At 41.4% G+C, this 17,012-nt stretch overlaps 1 protein-coding gene across 16 annotated transcripts in view; it reads left to right on the top strand.

Moving 5' to 3' along the window:
- The window catches only part of PDE10A (phosphodiesterase 10A), a 327,889-nt gene that overhangs the window by 249,288 nt on the left and 61,589 nt on the right, over positions 1–17,012 (top strand). For all 16 annotated transcript variants that reach the window (XM_072966176.1, XM_072966173.1, XM_072966174.1 and 13 more), the window contains 4 exons: positions 1,747–1,798; positions 8,236–8,378; positions 10,852–10,944; positions 13,344–13,530. In XM_072966176.1, coding sequence (XP_072822277.1) covers positions 1,747–1,798; positions 8,236–8,378; positions 10,852–10,944; positions 13,344–13,530 — 475 coding nt within the window. The remainder of the gene's footprint in view (positions 1–1,746; positions 1,799–8,235; positions 8,379–10,851; positions 10,945–13,343; positions 13,531–17,012) is intronic.

Below are 17,012 nucleotides of genomic sequence, written 5' to 3'. Positions count from 1 at the left end.
ACCCATGTTCACTTTACAAGTGGAGGAGTGCAGAGGTACGTATGTGGTGATCTTGTTTTGCAGTTTGGTGTGTGTTTTCTAAACAGACTCCCTAGAGCGTGTTGGAGACTATGGAGCGCAGCACGCGACGTCTCTCCGCTTCTGCAGGAGGAAATTGCAGCAGCCGCTGGGGAGGAAACGCTCTAGTTTATTATTTTCAAAAAAATCCTCTCTGGCATTTTCTACAAATGTCAATAAATTAAAACATGGTATTGATATTATTATTTTAATTTTTCCATGTATAGTAGCTCAGATATCATTTTTGAGAAAATGTTCCATTTCCCTGAAGTTTGACCTAGAAAAACCCCCTCAGGCTGGCAGTGGAAGCAATTACAAGAATTTATTAATGTCAGGCTCCTCGGTTTTGCTTGCTATGGGGAAGATCTGTGTCTATCTGACCCATCTACTTAACTGTTGAAATCTAAAAACTGCCCCAGGACGTGGCGACTTCAGGTCACGTCCTCTGACAGGTTAACTGAAGGAACCACGTGCCCGCTCCTGCCCGGCCGCCAGCGGCGACCCTGCCACGCTCTTGCTCGCGTCCCTTTGGCAGCGCTTCCTGAGTCCCTCATCGAGAAGTAATCCCCTCACCAGTGATCCTGAAGTTGCTACTTCGTGTCTTGAAGTGTGAAATTAGAGACGCGTGGGACTGGGAGAGTTCCCTCTCGGTCCCCTGGGCCAGCTGTCTTCTTTGAGACAGAACTGAACAGTGCCTCTGGGACGCAGGGCGTTCCTACCGCAAAGCTCGCAGGAGAGCACGCTGTGCGCCTTCTCTGGGCGCCAACGTGTGTAGTGTTTTGCTCGTCTCCCGCCGTCCAGCGAAGTCCCTCCGGGGCGCCTTATGTCTCTTCCCCAGTGGGAAGACCATTTGCTTCGCCCTGTTCCTTGCCATGTGTTCCTCAGCAGACGCTGTAACTAAGCGAATCAGTGGCGTCAAGCTAAGCGATTTGTCTTCTACGAAAGGCAGTGTGTATGACTGTAAATTACCTTAACGCTGAGTACACTGCTACGTTTCCACACCCCTAAACTGAAAGCCGCTCCTTCCCGACGGAGTCTCTATCAAGACTCTTCTTTTCATACTCCCTGTGATACACGCCCACTGACTTGTCCGCTGTGCAGGTCCACGTGTTAGTGTGTATGCCATGTACCTCCAGGACACTGACTTGCGGTTGATAATGATGAATGTGTATTTTACCTGAGTGAAGCTGTGAGCGCCTTATCACTACCTGTATTCTGACATTTCTTCTCAAATGAATTGCAGTGCTTTCTTAGTACGGTTACACTACATTTTAACTTTAGAGCTTTTCAGTGATAATTTATATTTTTATCATATTAATGAGATTTAGCAAATTTAAATATTTTAATTTCAGATCACAGTTATTAATGAGATCTTAAATATGGTGAAACCAAATTTATTCCTTCATAGTTTTAGTTAAATGCTACGGACTTTCTCTCTATGCTGAATACTGACTGATAAGATAATTATTTAATGCATCTTCTGGAATTAGAGTCCTTATACTAAAGTCAATGATAAAGTTTCATTTATCTCTTTAAAATAATATTATTGATTGTTTCCACAAAAGGACAAAAATCAAACAACATATACCTGTATGTTTTTTATTTAAATGTAGGCAAAACTGGGAAATGTCTAGTATGTTCTGTGTGCTAATGATGTTACTTACAGGTTTTATGTTCCTTTTTTTCCAGAACATATTTTGATAACATAGTTGCAATAGATTCTCTACTTGAACACATAATGGTAGGTTGCCTTCTGTTTTGAAAATGATTTTATTTAACCCTCAGATTCATGTCCTGCTAGATGGTTGAACATTTTAGTAAATGAGACAGTGTTTTAAATATGATGAAAGGAGCTCGTAGTGATCTGGAGGCACCGCCTTGGTTTATTTGTCACCTTCTGTTCATCTTGGAGGGGTTTTGAACAATGTTTTGAAAGTACCTGAGAGTTTTTCATTATCTAGTGGCGAGCTAATCTGAAAAAACACTTGATTTCTCTTTATGATTCGTCAGAATACCTTTTGCATGTCAGCTGTATTAGGAATTTCCAGTGGATTCTCCCTGATCTTGAGGTTCATTCTTCTTAGTTTTAGTCCTAATTTTTCCTCTCTTGCAGAAGACTAGCAGGCGCTTGGGCCTGAAAGCCTTATGAAGCAGAGTCTTTTTTCCATGTTTCCCTGGGTTGCTGCTTAGTGCCCTGGAGAGACTCCACTGAGGAAGTGGCTCCCAGTGGTCAGAGTGATGTGTTTGGGACCCTGTGGGTGGCCAGGCTGGCCTGCTTGGTGCATCCATGTCCTGTTGTATATTTTGATAAATGTCCTTTCTCTTTCTCATTTCCCTGGTCTTTTTCAAACTACTGTAATCCTGTGCAGTAAGGGTTTTTTTTTCAGGTGTAACTAATCTCTTGGATGCCATGGTAGGGCAGATATGGAGTGTGATCTGCTCAGTGTCCTGTAGAAATAGTTTACTGAAGGTAATACTAGGGGTTATTACTTTCAGCACATTCTTTATGTAATTAGTGACACTGATGATTTTACAGTTGACCTTTGAACAACATGGGTTTGAATGTGTGGGCCCACTTATACGTGGGTTTTTTCAGTAGTAGATAACTGTGGTACTACACAATCTGCAGTTGGTTGAATTTGCAGATGTGGAACCATGGTCACAGAGGAACAGCATGTGTGGAAGGCCAATGATATGTTATACATGGATTTTTCAACTGCACATAGGGTCAGCCCCCCAACCTCTCCATTGTTCAAGGGTCAACTGTATTTGGACAAAAAAAGAGAGAAATTGATTGCATGGAAAGAATAACCTCTTTGATTATGACAAAATTTAAGGAATTGGTAAAGCAATAAATATAAGAAAAGTATCAAAATATGTAGATATAATATGAACCAACGTAGAGCTTGTACAAGGAGTACAAGAAACTCTGAGTAACCAGTTCTTGTATTATTAAAATTATATTTTAAGAAAAGTTTTAGCGAGATATAATTCAGGTACCATGCAATTAATCCACTCAAAGTGTTTGATTCAGTGGTTTTTAGTATATTCACAGATATTTGCAGCCATCACCAGTCAATTTTAGAACATTTTCATTACCTCAGAAAGAAACTTCACGCCGTTTTAGCTCTCACCTCTGTGCCCCATTCCCCCGACGCCTCAGTCCTAAGCAGTTACTGATTTACTCTCTTTTTCTGTGGGTTTACCTGTTCTAGACGTCTCACATAAAAGGAATTATGTAATAGTGGCCTTTTGTGTCCTTCACTTAGCATAACGTCTTCAAAGTTCACCCATGTTTGTAGCCTGTATCAGGACTTCATTCCTTTTTATAGCCAAGTGATACTCTGTTGCATGGATATACATGCAACAACTTTAAAAAATCCATTCATCAACTGACAGGCACTTGAATTGGTTCTGTGTTTTGGCTAATGCGAATAGTGCTGCTCAGAACATTTGGGTAAAATTTTTTTATTCTGATACCTGTTTTCAGATGTGTTTAAGTAGGAGTGAAATTGCTAGGTCGCATGGTTACTCTGTGGTTAACTTTTTGAGGGACTGCCAAACTGTTTTCCACTTTACACTCCTAGCAGCAACGCACACCCGCTCCGGTCTCTCCACATTCTCACTAACACTGGCCACTATCTTACTTCTTGGTTGTTGCCCTCGTAGGGGGCGTGGAGTGCTGTCTGTGCGGTTTGACTAGCATTTCTCTGGTGATTAACGATGTTGAGCATCTTTTCCTGTGATGGAGGCGTCAGCTTCACTGGCTGCTTTTCAGCTGAGTTTTTTACTGTCGAGCTGTGGGAGTTCTTCATGTGTTCCAGGCACAGATACGGCTCCCCTGCCTGATACATGATCGGCAGGTATTTTCTCCCATCTGTGCATATTGTCTTTTCACTTTCTTGAGAGTGTCTTTGAAGCACAGAAGGTTTTAATTTTGAAGAAGCCTAATTTGTTTCTTGTGCTTTTTGTGTCACATCTAAGAATCCATTGCCAAATCAGACGTCATGAAAATTTACTCCAGCACTTTCTTAGCTTTAGCTTTCACACTTGGTGTTTGGACTCGCGTTCGTTCGCTTCTGTTGGCGGTGCGAGGCCGCCTGCCGCCCCGGCGCCCTCTGTTGGGAAGGCTGTTCTTTCCCCTTCAGACGGTCTTGTCAAAACCGTTTCAGCACAGACACGTGGTTTTCTTTTTAGGCTCTCAATTCTACTGAACTGCTTTATATGTCCAGCTAAATGGCAGCCTCACCCTGTTTTGATTACTGTTGCTTTGTAGAAAGTTTTGAAATCAGAAGGTGTGAGTTTTCCAAATTTGTTTTCCACGTTCAATATTTTTTGGCTGTTTTGGGTCCCTTGCAACTCCATATAAATTTTAGAAATCTGCTTGTCAATTTCTACAAATAATTCAGAGGGGATTCTGGCAGGGATTTTTTTGACTCTGTGGATAATTTGGGGGAATATTACCATCTGAATAATATTAAATCTTCCAGTACATCAACATGGGTGTTTTCCATTTATTTAAATCTTTTTAATTTCTTTTCTGTAATTTTCAGAGTATAAGTATGCTCTCATTTTGGTAAAGTTATTTCTAGATATTTTATTTTTAATGCTATTATAAATGGAACTGTTTTCTCAATTTTATTTTCAGATTTTTCATTGAGAAATATATAGAAACAAAATTAGTTTTTGTATTTTGATCTTGTACCCTCCAACCTTGATGAGCTCTAATTTCCAATAGTTTCTTAGTGGATTCTTTAGAGATTCCTATATGCATGATCATCTCATCTACAATTAGTGATGGTTTTAGTTCCTCCTTTCTCATCTGGATGCTTTTTTCCCCCTTGCATAACTGTCCTGGCTAGATTGTCCAGGGCAGTGTTGAATTAGGGGATGGGAGTGTGGACATCCTTGTCTTGTTCCTGATCTCAGAGGAGAAGCATCCAGTCCTTCAGCATTAAGTAGGTGGATTTGCTGTGGGTTTTTCATAGGCAGCCTCTATCAGAGTGAGGAAGTACCCTTCTATTCCTAGTATTTTTTTAGTGTTCTAAATCATAATTTGATTTTGGATTTTGGTCACCATCCATTTTCTCTGCATTTATTGAGATGATCGTGTGTTTCTTGATTTTTATTCTATTGATATGTAGTATATTATATAGAGGCCTTTTTGGATGTTAAAGTAACCTTGCATTCCTGTGATGAATCCATCATGGTGATGATTTATATTGGAATGACCTTAAGTTTAATAAAATCATAGGTAGAGTTGATATTTTTAGCATATGGAGTCTTCTCTTACAAAAATGTCTTATTTTTAGTTTTTAAAAAAATCTCTTTCAATTGAGTGTATTGGCTTTGGTCCTGCGTGTTTGGTAAGTTTTTTCAGTTTGCAGTCTTGGATTTTCAAGAAAGAAAGTTATTTATAATCCATATAAGGAGAGCAGTGGTTCTGTGTTTCCAGTGTTTACATTATTTTTGTTGTTGTTGTTCTTAATGCATTTGCTGGGACTTAAGAACACTGTTGAATGGAACCAGTGAGAGTGGATGCAGTTTCCTTACTGTGCCTGCTTCTCACATTCCATTGCTGTATGTGTTTGCTGAAGCTTCCCCAGTAGATACTATTCATCAGCGTAAAGACTTTTCCTTCTGTTCTTAATTTGCTTTGAGTTTGCATCAGACTGGGTGTCGAGCATTATTAAATTTCTATAAGCTGTTATTAAAATGATGTGGTTTTTCTTCCTTTAATCAACTAGAATAGGAAATTGTGTTAGTTACTTAATGTTAAACCACTCTCGCATCTCTGGAATAACCCTTAGGAGTAATCTTTACTCCTAAATTGGTTACACTGTTTCTGACTTTTTCGTCTGTGTACGTAAGTGAGACTGCTCACTGGTTTTCTGTTTTCCTGTCTTTGGAGGGTGTTGGTGCTGGGGCTATGCTACACTTATGTAATGACCTGAGAAATGTTCCAGCCTTTTCTATAAACTAAAATGGCCTAAGCAGTAAGTGAATGATTTGTTCCTTCAAGAGTTGGTAGGCGTCAGCTGCAAAACCGTTTTGGTCCTGCTGGGGCACAGATCTCGGATTGTCCCTTCAGTTTTCTCTGAGATACTGACTTCCGGTTTTCCCTCGTCCCTTTTTGCTGTAATGTTTCTTGGGAACGCCTGTACTGCCTAGAGCACATGAGTCACAGCTGGAGTTCCAAACGATGAGCAAAGTCTTCGCAGTCTCTGTCCTTACAGAGCTTCTAGTGTAGTGGCGGAGACAGACCTCTATCAAATGCCATCGTAAGTGTAAACTGCAGTCACAGTATGGACTGTAAGGAGCAGAACGCAGTGCTGTGAAAGCTCCTAATAAGATCTGACCCAGTCGAGGAAACCTCCCAGGACTGAGGGGTGTGGGAGGGCCAAGGAGGCAAAGAGGAGAGATGGGTGCACTTCGGAGGAGGAAGGAACAGGGTGCTTCTGTGTACAGATGCCCTTGGAAGGGCCAAGTCACTTGGACCTTGTAGAGAGTTCTTTTAAACTAAAGGGTGTAAGATCAGATTTGTTTTGAAAAGACAACCCTGGATTAGAGGAGGCAAAGAGGAGACTGAGGTTAGATTTTTTTCTGAAAATGTTTTTGTTCATATAGATGAGATTTCTTATTTTCTTATTTCCAGATGAGCAAATTTGGGGTAATCTTTAAATTCGTAGGTTATCATTTCATCTTAATAAAGTGTTTCTTAGTTGGGGTGATGTTGGCTTTTGGGGCAGAACCACTCCTCTTTACACAAGTCCGTGGAATAAACAGAAATGCCTCCGCCTGCCCTCAAACGCCCTGTGGCGGGGCGGTTCACCCTGCAAGCTGAGAATTCGTGAGTGAGACTTTCCAGCCAATTTTATAAGTGGTAGGTGCTTTAAATATTCTTCTGATCTATGCTTGCATTCCCTTCCTCATCTGTAATGCAATTAATGAATATTTTCTGACTTACACCCGAGTCCTGATTAACAAATAAGCTCAAAGCAAGTCTGACGTGAAAGAGAGACGCAGGGAAAGAGAGAGGAGTTTTTTTGGGGGGTGGGGTCATTAGGTCTATTTATTTATTAGTTTTTTTTTTAAAGGAGGTGCTGCTGATTGAACCCAGGTTCATCCCCAGATTGCGTCCTTGTCTTTTCTGCTATTATAAACTATACTAAACCACTCTGATTTCTTTTTATTAGATTTATAACGCATTTTTACATGAGATAATATGTTTTCCTCTGGCCACGAGGTGGCCCATGTACCTCTTGCATAGACTTTTGTGGTGGCTCTTTTTCTCAGAATTCTTTTTCTCTGAGCAGTAATTTCATGTTTATCATCTGGAGGGTTCAGATTGCCAGAATTCTCGGTATAGGTAAATACAATATTTGCAACATATTTGTAATCCCAGCCCACTGGGAACAGTGGGCTATGTTGGGCATTAAAGAAATGCTTGTTGAAGGGAATTGAACAAATGGATGATGAAATGAATACACAGTTTTTCATTCAGAAATGGAAAAGCTTATTTGCTGAAAGAGCGTAGGCCATGGGAACGCCTAGTATGAGTTCAAACACCAGACCGCCATTTACGAGGCGTGTGCCAGGGGACAAGTTAAGCTTCCCCTCTGTGCCTCAGTTTTTCTAATACGTAAAATGGAGATAAAATTTCCCCCTGAAATAGCGGTGTTACTGAGAGGAATATATGAAGGGTGCCTGGCACGTAGTAAACACGAATTGTTACATGTTGTTATTAGTGCAGCAGATAAAATGCAACGAATGTCAGTAGGAACGCTGTGTGTCTCATTAGAGGTTGTGCTTCGTATTTTTTACAACTGGAATGTTGGGAACACCAAGCAGTTGGAATGGATGCTGGCCTTAGATAAGCCGACAGAGCTCGGCCAGGGCACCGGGGAGGCCCGCGAGGCCCTGGCAGAGGAGCCCGGCGGCAGGCCAGTACTGCCCCAGCCCGCCCGGGCGTGCTGAGTGTTCCATCCCCAGCACGCGGCGCGGCACAGAGACTGACTTACATCTTCTGTATTTGTATACCCGCATTTATTTATTTATAATGCGAATTTCCCACTCCGTTACAGTGTAGAATAGCTGAAATGGGCATTTCTGATAAAGTTTACCTGTAAACTCTTTGAACCGCTCATTGGCTTACTCTTGTTTCTTGTTTGTCTTTAGATATATGCAAAAAACCTGGTGAATGCCGATCGCTGTGCCCTTTTCCAGGTCGACCATAAGAACAAGGAGTTATATTCAGACCTGTTTGATATTGGAGAGGAGAAGGAGGGGAAACCTGTCTTCAAGAAGACCAAAGAGATCAGGTACAGCCCGGAGGAGCGCGTCGGTGCTGGGGCTGCAGCTGCGCAGGTGTCCTGTCACCCACTTTTCTGTGCTGTGCACAGGTGTGCTGACAGCACTTGTCACACTGTGGTATCATTCCCACCAGGACCCGCCTCCTGAAGGTAGTGCTTCTGGGAATGACATGGCAGTGCCAGCGAAACCGCGCCTAGGAAGCGTTAGCGTCACTCCTGGAAATGCCGTCTTCCGGAGGCGGTCCTTTTGGAAATCATGTTGGAAAAACTTACTAGTGCTCCCAGGTAGGTAAAGGTGCACCCCGCCTGGAGTCTGCAGGGTCTCCTATGTCTAGGAGCAGGTGTACCTAAACAGTTCTGTCCCCACCCTCCCCAACCTATAGGGCTGTCTGAGTCCAGGCCACAGGGGAAGCTGAGCCAGGTTGTTTGAGAACTTCAGCTCATTCTGTAACTGAGCAGTTGGTTTAATCAGTCAGAGAGCACACACTTCCACTGCATCTTGAAACGAAAGCCTTCTTCGTTCTTTCAGTGGCAGCTGTTGTCACTTAAGTGAATGGCTCGTTTGGCTGGTGGAGCTGTAGTGGCTGTCACGTCACAGTCTGAACACCTGCAAGGAGTACTGTCGCAAAGCTTTTAAGAATCAAGCTTAACAGTCAGAAAGTGCATTTCTTTTCAAGTCACTTGCATTTCTTTTGCTTCATGTGTCTTGTTTAACTGCTTTTCCATGTCGTCCTCTGAAGGGCTCTGGTAGTCACAGCGTTCTAGTAACACCCTAGCTTCTTACTAATAAGAATTGCTGTGCGTTTGGGCTGTCTGTCCTAAGGGAACTCGCAGGTGTGAAGGGGACAGGGACTGGGGCCCGCACTGGGCGTCGCTGCCGCCGGCCACTGGGCACTTCCTGTGCCGTGGTCCTGGGGTGACACCACCTATGCTCCATACTCACATAACTGACTATAGGCACTATTTAGGTTTTCTAAAAAAGTTATTTTATTTTTGTTTATTTAGAGCTCAGTACATCAGTCTGGATATGGTCAGTTAGGGAAAGTTCTCTCTCTTGCTTTAGATTTGAGTGCTGGCATTGACCTCATTTCGAGGCTGGTAACTAGGATATTTACAAGCATGAGTAAACGGTGAGGGGATGTGGCTGGCTGTGGCTCTCTCAGCTGCCGACTGGTGATGCCCGCGGTTGATGTAAGGCGTGCCCTCACTTATACCTTCCACTGACCGGGGATGGCAGACCACGGAGAACTACCCTGAGATCAGGAAAATCAAACCTGAAGTGGTTCTGATACAGGGCAGTCTAGTTTGTTGTGTTCACGCTGTTCACAGCATAAGAAAACCAGGAGGAAGACAGCCTTGTACTCTGCAATGCAGTGTTGGGTTCACTTTTTGGTGTTTTAAGAAAATTAGTTCTCTTCGGTGTCAACTCTCTTTTGAATTTCCCTCAGGGAAAATCCTTAGGGTGGAGTTTTACTTCAATAATGACTATTTTCTGTAATGTTGAAAATGTAATATTATGAAAGTAATTTTTAAGCTATTGAAATGTGTAGATGCTGTGATTATAAGACGTCTTAACTAAATTTCAGATGAGTGCATGTATGATTATAATATTGTAATGAGAAAGCTATTTATAAATATGAGAATATATTTATGTAAAAGAAAATGCCGATTTGAGGTATCAAAACATATTGAAGTGTAATCAGATAATTCCTGCATTTTGGCTATTATTGAATTTAACAAATTAGAGAAGGAAAAATACTAGATGTTGTAAATTGGCGTTATTGTGGTATAGTACCTGTTTTGTAAATGGCCTTAAAGATCAAGTCCTCTGCAGCATCTCAAGATCACATACAACCTGTGGGTCTGGTTATCGCGTGGTGGAAAGTACACTGGTGTTGACCAACATTCTTGTTTTTATTGTGTCCCTAATATTTTAAGAGTGTTGGCAAGTGACTAAACCCATATGGGCCTCAGTTCACAATGAGAATTAATTAAGAAAATTTCTGTTGAGGGGGGAGGGTCTAGCTCAGTGGTAGAGCACATGCTTAGCCTGCAGGAGGTCCTGGGTTCAATCCCCAGCGCCTCCATTAAGTAAACAAATAAATAAACATAAACAGATCTCTTTAAAAATCATTTTGAAGCGTCTTGTAAATTACAAGGCGTTTTGCAAATATAAATGATTATTATTGGTCAGTGCAGGAGAATGCTAGTTAAGTTTTCAGTTTGTGACCCAGTACAATTTAATATGTTGTGAATTATATCCTAAAACAAGGTTCTCAAGAGATTACTGCGCAGTGCTTTTCTGCTTTACTTCCACATATTTCGTAAGAATAACATGATTTAGAGTATGCAAATGTAAAACCAACTCAAACATTTAAAGTGAAACAGTCTTTTTATTCAATATTTGTTGGTACTGAAATGTCTCGAGTTATTTACAGCCGCTGTGCTTAAATCAGCATGTCCTTCTCTCTTACATGTGCAGATTTTCCATTGAGAAAGGAATTGCTGGCCAAGTAGCGAGAACGGGGGAAGTCCTGAACATTCCAGATGCCTACGCAGACCCACGCTTCAACAGGTGAGAAAGAGTTTGCGTCCTCCAGCGGCTTCTCCTCCGTGTCCCGCGTGGCTGGACAGCTGCAGCAGAGCCCGGTTCTCCACGTCCCGGCTCAGTTAGATTTTTCCTTCCTTGGTGCTGGACACTTTGTATGAACCGACTCTACTGTCAGTAGTCAGGATTTTCAGATATTTGTAATTGATGGATTCTGAACCATTAATCATCTCCAGTTACAGGAGTTTAAAATGTTATAAAAACAACTGAAAAGCAATCGTTTAAATTTATGAAGTTGCTTTTTTCCATTACAATGTCATCATTTTGTCCTGAGCACACTCTGTCAAACCATACCTTAAAAGGCTGTAACACAGATAAAAGTACCTACTTTTGAGTCCAGGTTCTGTCATTTATTAGCTCTAGAGAGACCTGGAGTTAAGTTACTTAGTCTCTCTGAGCCCCAGATTTCTCATCTTTAAAGTGGGCATGATAATACCTATTTTGTAGTTTTTTTTTAAATTAGAGAAAATATTCATAGAAGGTCTGGCAGCTTTACCTGACACAAGTAGGAGCTCAGTAAGTTGCTGTCTTCATTGAATATTGTTAAAGTTGGCTGTTAGGGTTGCCTATGAAGACTTTTTGTTTTGTTTTGAGCTGCTTTGGGCAACTAGAAACCAGTTTATGTAAGTTGATTTTAGTAAATCTCTCAAAATTGAAAGTCTCAAGATTGAAGCTCTGACTGTTGGGGGTAATAGTCCGGATATTTTGACAGCAGTGTTCTGTCCATTGCAACGTTGGCTTTCCTTTAAGGGACAATTCAGTAACATAAGCAATAGGAAGTTTTTTCAGATGTCTGATTAATGTCAAATATACGTACCTCGTCTGTAAGCACAGCTGTATCTGAGTAATACGCTTCATCAGTAAATCAAGAGTATGCTGGAAATAACAGTTTTTCCCTTCAAAAAACCAGACTTGTTATTTTAGTGCTTAAATATTGAAAATATTTGTATATCCTTATATAAAGCCTTTATATGAAAATTTATGGGGCAACTATTAAGCAACAGATTGTGAGAAAATAGTTGCACAACATCCATCTGGCAAAATACTTGTACCCAGCAGATATAAAAAACTCTCCCCACACAGCTGCAAGATAACCTGATTTAATAAATAGGATACACGATTTTAGCAGACACTTTACAAGAGATCTGTGAAATGGCCATTAAACATATGAAAGATGTTTGACGTGAGGGAAGTAAACTTAAGTGAGATCCTGCTACATACCAACTTGAATGGTTAATACTTTTAAAAATTGGTAATAGCAGGGTTGGCAAGGACATGGAGACACTTGGACCCTCACACTTTGCTGGTGGGAGTGTTTATTGGTACAACCACTTCAGAAAACGGAGTCGCAGCTTCCTGTACTGTTGAGCTCTACTCCCAGGTGCTCTCCGAGAAGAGTAACACCTGTCCACACAAAGCTTTGTGTACAGATCTTGAGAGCAGCAGCATTCATAATTGCCAAAAACTGACGTTTAATAAGTAATAATGCCCATTAACTGGTGAATAGATAAATAAAATGTGATATACTCATACCGTAGAAGACCGCTCAGCAATCAAAAGGGCAGAGCCTCTGAGGCATGATGCACCAGCAGGGCTGCATCTCAAGAACGTTGCTTGAAGTAGAAGCAGCCAGACGCAGAAGACGACCGTCTAACTAGTTGCCTTTAGTTATATGGTTGCTTCTATGGAACTGAGTCCTATTTCCAGAAAAGATTTCCTCTGAATTAGGAGTCAGCCAGCCTCTTCTTTTGAGGATGCGATAGTGAGTCTTTTTGGCTTTATAGGCCATAGCACCCCAGGCCCAAGTCCTCAGCCCTGTTGTCAGGTGGTGGCACTGCGTTAAGGAGCGAGCTGGTTGCATTCCATGAATTCTCCGTGGACAGCACAGGAGAGGCTGGTTTGCCCATGGTCTGTAGTGTGCTGATCTCTCCTCGAAATTGCTAAGGTGGTAACTCCCCCTTAAGTTTGTTCAACAGGTTGTACCTCTCATAAATATGACCAAGTTCAAAGGAATGTGTTATTTTACCAAATGTATTAATATTTTTCCTCTGAATGCACAGTTTGTCTGTGTGTGTAAGGCTGAATGCTTAAAAGCAAATAATAAGCAGAAAGCTTCCTAGAGACCATTCTGAAAATCTGTCTTGAAAACAAAACAAATTGATTAGAATATTTTTGAAAAAATTTCAGCAAAACACTTGCAAATGTCACACCGTCTTTGAATTTAGAAGCTGACAGTTCCGTTACAGTTAAGTGTACCAGAAGCATGTAGATAGCAAGATGGAGCCGAGATTCGTGCTGGAAGGTGTGCTTTATTTCCTTCTGCCTTTTCCTTTGGTGGTGTTGTCTTGCTCCTTGACGTCCCGCAGAGAAGTGGACCTGTACACGGGCTACACCACCCGGAACATCCTGTGCATGCCCATCGTCAGCCGGGGCAGCGTGATCGGCGTGGTGCAGATGGTGAACAAAATCAGTGGCAGTGCCTTCTCGAAAACGGATGAAAACAACTTCAAAATGTTTGCTGTCTTTTGTGCTTTAGCCTTACACTGTGCCAATGTAAGTGATACTTTTTTAAATACCTTTTTTTTTTACTACTCAAAGTTAAATTTTATTAACTTTTAAATGAAGTAGTTTGTTTTTTTTTTCCACTTTCATAAGCCAACAGTGATTTCTGATGGAGCGTATTTTAGGAAACACCTCAAAGTGCCTTAGAAGAGAAAGAATCTCCTAATATTTGGCGTTTATTTCAAGGTGTGAACTTGTTAAAATGAAAGACGCGGTTGACGTAAGGGTGAAACGGTGAAGCGTAAGGTGTCTGCCTCCTGGTGTCTGCTGACGCACAAAGCGGGTTATCCAGACCCTTACGTTTGCCATTCGTACCGCCTCTGAGATTCTCGTACAAGCGAAAGACGCACGCGGTGCCTTGGCACCAGCCAGGAAGGCTTCCTGTGTGAGGAAAGCGAGGCAGCCGCTCAGCACGGCCGTCGGATGCCTCCCAGGCGCGACCTCGTTTCATCCTCACGCAGGCCTGCCGTCCCGACTGAGTGACGTGCTGAGGTTCCCGTTACTCTGTGAAGTCTCCCTCTCACGTAGGTGAACTTCTCATCTTTCTTTTACACGTTTGCATTTAAAATAAGTTAAGTATTTAGTGTTCTGTAAGCTCGAATCTTTTAGCGACATTATTGGAATTTTGAAGTTAGGGAAAACTTTATTAACCTTTTGATGAAGCCAAATCAGCATAAATGGGAATAATCACCTTAGTAGTTTAGAGAAATTGCCTTTGGGGAAGTAGAACCCAGTTCCACAGGAGCAACCGAATAACTAATGGAAACAGCCGAGAGAGGACTAGGAACAAAAAAAAAACTAAAACCTTGGTGACTCAGGATAGCTGTCTGCAGTCCCATCAGTGCTGTTCAGTACGCGCCCGCCCTCTCTCTGCGTCGCCACGTGCCCTGTCATGGGGACGGTGGCTGTTACTTGGCTCACGGGAAATAAACTAGAGCAGTTGTCAAGTGCTTTTTACTTCAAGCATTTTCCGTACCTGTGTATCTCCTCAGAGATAAAAATACTGACAGCTTGCTTTTGTTTTGTTTCGTTTAAAAGTTTCAGAGAGTGTAATTTCCAGTGTATGCTAAATATTGATTTTCATCATTGAATAATGTAGTCCATGGAATCTAGGTGTTAGAACAACTTGGCATCAAAAAATACAGTGACAAGCTCTTGTGATTGGAAACTTTAGCATCATTCTTTTCTCTCTTTTATTATCCCATGGAAGTTTATTCTAATATATTTTGTGCTATGAAGTGTTTTGCTATTTACCCTAAGATCATATTCTAAAACAAAAATGTATAATAAGTATTAAAAATTAATTTTGACCTGTAGTAGTAATTATTAGTATATATGTGACCAGAGCAACCATGTTCTTAAATTTTGACAAACAATTATCAAAAATTTGAAGTACACATTATTGGAAACTATTTTTCTTAATGAGATGGCTGTGGTTTAAAAATAGTTACCATACCCATTCATAAAATTTACCTATTATTAGAGTAAAACTAGGCTTGACAAATTTTTTACCCTTTCATTTTGAAATAATTTCAGACAGAAAGCAACATTGTGAAAATAATACACAGTATTCCCTTATACCTTTGCTCACGCTCCCCAGATGTTAACATGTTACCTTTTTTTTAACTTTCTTTTATTGCGTTATAGTCAGTTTACAGTGTTGTGTCAGTTTCCAGTGTGGAGCACAGTTTTTCAGTTACACATGAACACACACGTATTCATTGTCGCATTCTTTTCTGCTGTGAGACTGTTACCATTTTTGCTTTCATATTCTTACTTTCTCCTTCTGTCTTTTTCATTCATAGATACCATTTTTCTTTGATATATTTGAGAGTATGTTTCAGACACTATGTCTCATAAGTCTATAATTTTTAAAAACAAGGACATCTTATTTTTCTGCTGCATAATTAAAAATAAAGATGTTCACGTTGGTACCATATTCGTTTGTTAGGGCTGCCATACCAAAACTACAGAGCTGCTCAAGCAGCAGTCCTGGCGGCCGGACGTTAAAGGTCAGGTGTCGGTAGGTTTGGCTTCGCAGGAAGCCTTTCTCTTGGCTTATAGGAGCTTGCCCTCCCCACGTCCTCACATGGGGCTCCCTCTGCGGGTGTCTGTGCTCTAACCTCTCCTTCTTGTTGGATTAGGGCCCACTTGAGTGGCCTCATTTTACCGTAGTTGCCTTTGTAAAGGCCCCATCTCCAAGGACAGTGCCATTCTGAGGGTCTTGGGATCAGGGTTTCAGCGTGGATTTGGGGCCACCGTTCCGCCCGCAACAGCTGCTGCACCGCTGCCTAATCGGCAGACCTCTTCAGTCTCCTGTAGCCTGGAACCATTCCTTGCTCCTTGTGTTTCGTGACCTGGGCATTTTTGAAGGGTATAGGCCCGTTATTTTTATAGAGTGTTTCTGAATTTGATTTTGTCTGGTGTTTTCTCATGATCATACTAAGGTATCACTTTGACAGGAATCGCACAGAATGCTGTGTTCTCACTGCGTCCGCTGTGGGCGGGCACACGCCTGATTACTGGCGATGCTAACTTCTGCACTCTGTTAGGGTGGTGTCTGCCAGATTTCCCACTGGCTCATCCTTTCCCCCCTTTCCTCACTAGTTTAGAAGAGAATTTACGCCAACGCCTCGATATCCATCTTCTCTCTCTCTCTTCCTCTCTGCATATTGACACCTCCTTCTAACACCACAGAGTTCTTTCCAGCCACTTCACTTCCGTCTTTGGAACTTTGTTCTTTGACACTGAGAACTGTGGCTCCCGCAATTTGGCATCAATTTTATTTCTACTTGTTGCTCTTATTTTTTAAGGAAGCCTTAAGAATTGCTTCCATAACAATTGCTCTTAATTTGATCTCCACCTGAGCTAAGATGGCAAAAAGTACTGAGAATTCTATCATCACAAGTTATGTTTAATGATCTATCAGCTGAAAACTCATACAGGTCCACTCTCAGCATCTGTCAGCATCTGGTGGAGTTCTGGAGACGCTGTGAGACTTTATTAGCACCACTATTTTAAATTGTCTCTTTGTTTTAAGAGGTTTTGGTATTAAAGCAATTTGAGAAAGGGGTTATTTGAAATGGGAGGTGGGGAAAAGTCATTTGTAGGTACGAGTGTGTGAAGTTAAGAAGGTGGAAATTGATCCTCTTAAAATCTATCCATGTTTCCATGTATCCCTTGAAAAATCACTGTGTACTTCCAAGAATACATAAATGTCAGTTTAAATACTGTGGAGTTAATTCAACTGCGTTATTCAAGGAGCTCACCCAGTGGGTTCAAAGCTCTCCTAAGCCACTGATTGTGGCATCGTAAAATATGGCACCAATCGTGATGAAACGGTTATGCCAACTGAATACCAAACTAAAACAAACGGATACCAAACGAAACCGAGAAAAATAGCACTCTTTTTGAAAAGTCGTGACTAAGTGAACAGGCACTCTGTCTTTACGTGATCATTCAGGTAAATTATT

Source organism: Vicugna pacos, chromosome 8, assembly GCF_048564905.1.
Source record: "Vicugna pacos chromosome 8, VicPac4, whole genome shotgun sequence".
NCBI classification, from domain to species: Eukaryota; Metazoa; Chordata; class Mammalia; order Artiodactyla; family Camelidae; genus Vicugna; species Vicugna pacos.
The sequence above is the reverse complement of the archived record's forward strand: the minus strand, read 5'-3'. Positions and strand labels throughout refer to the sequence as shown.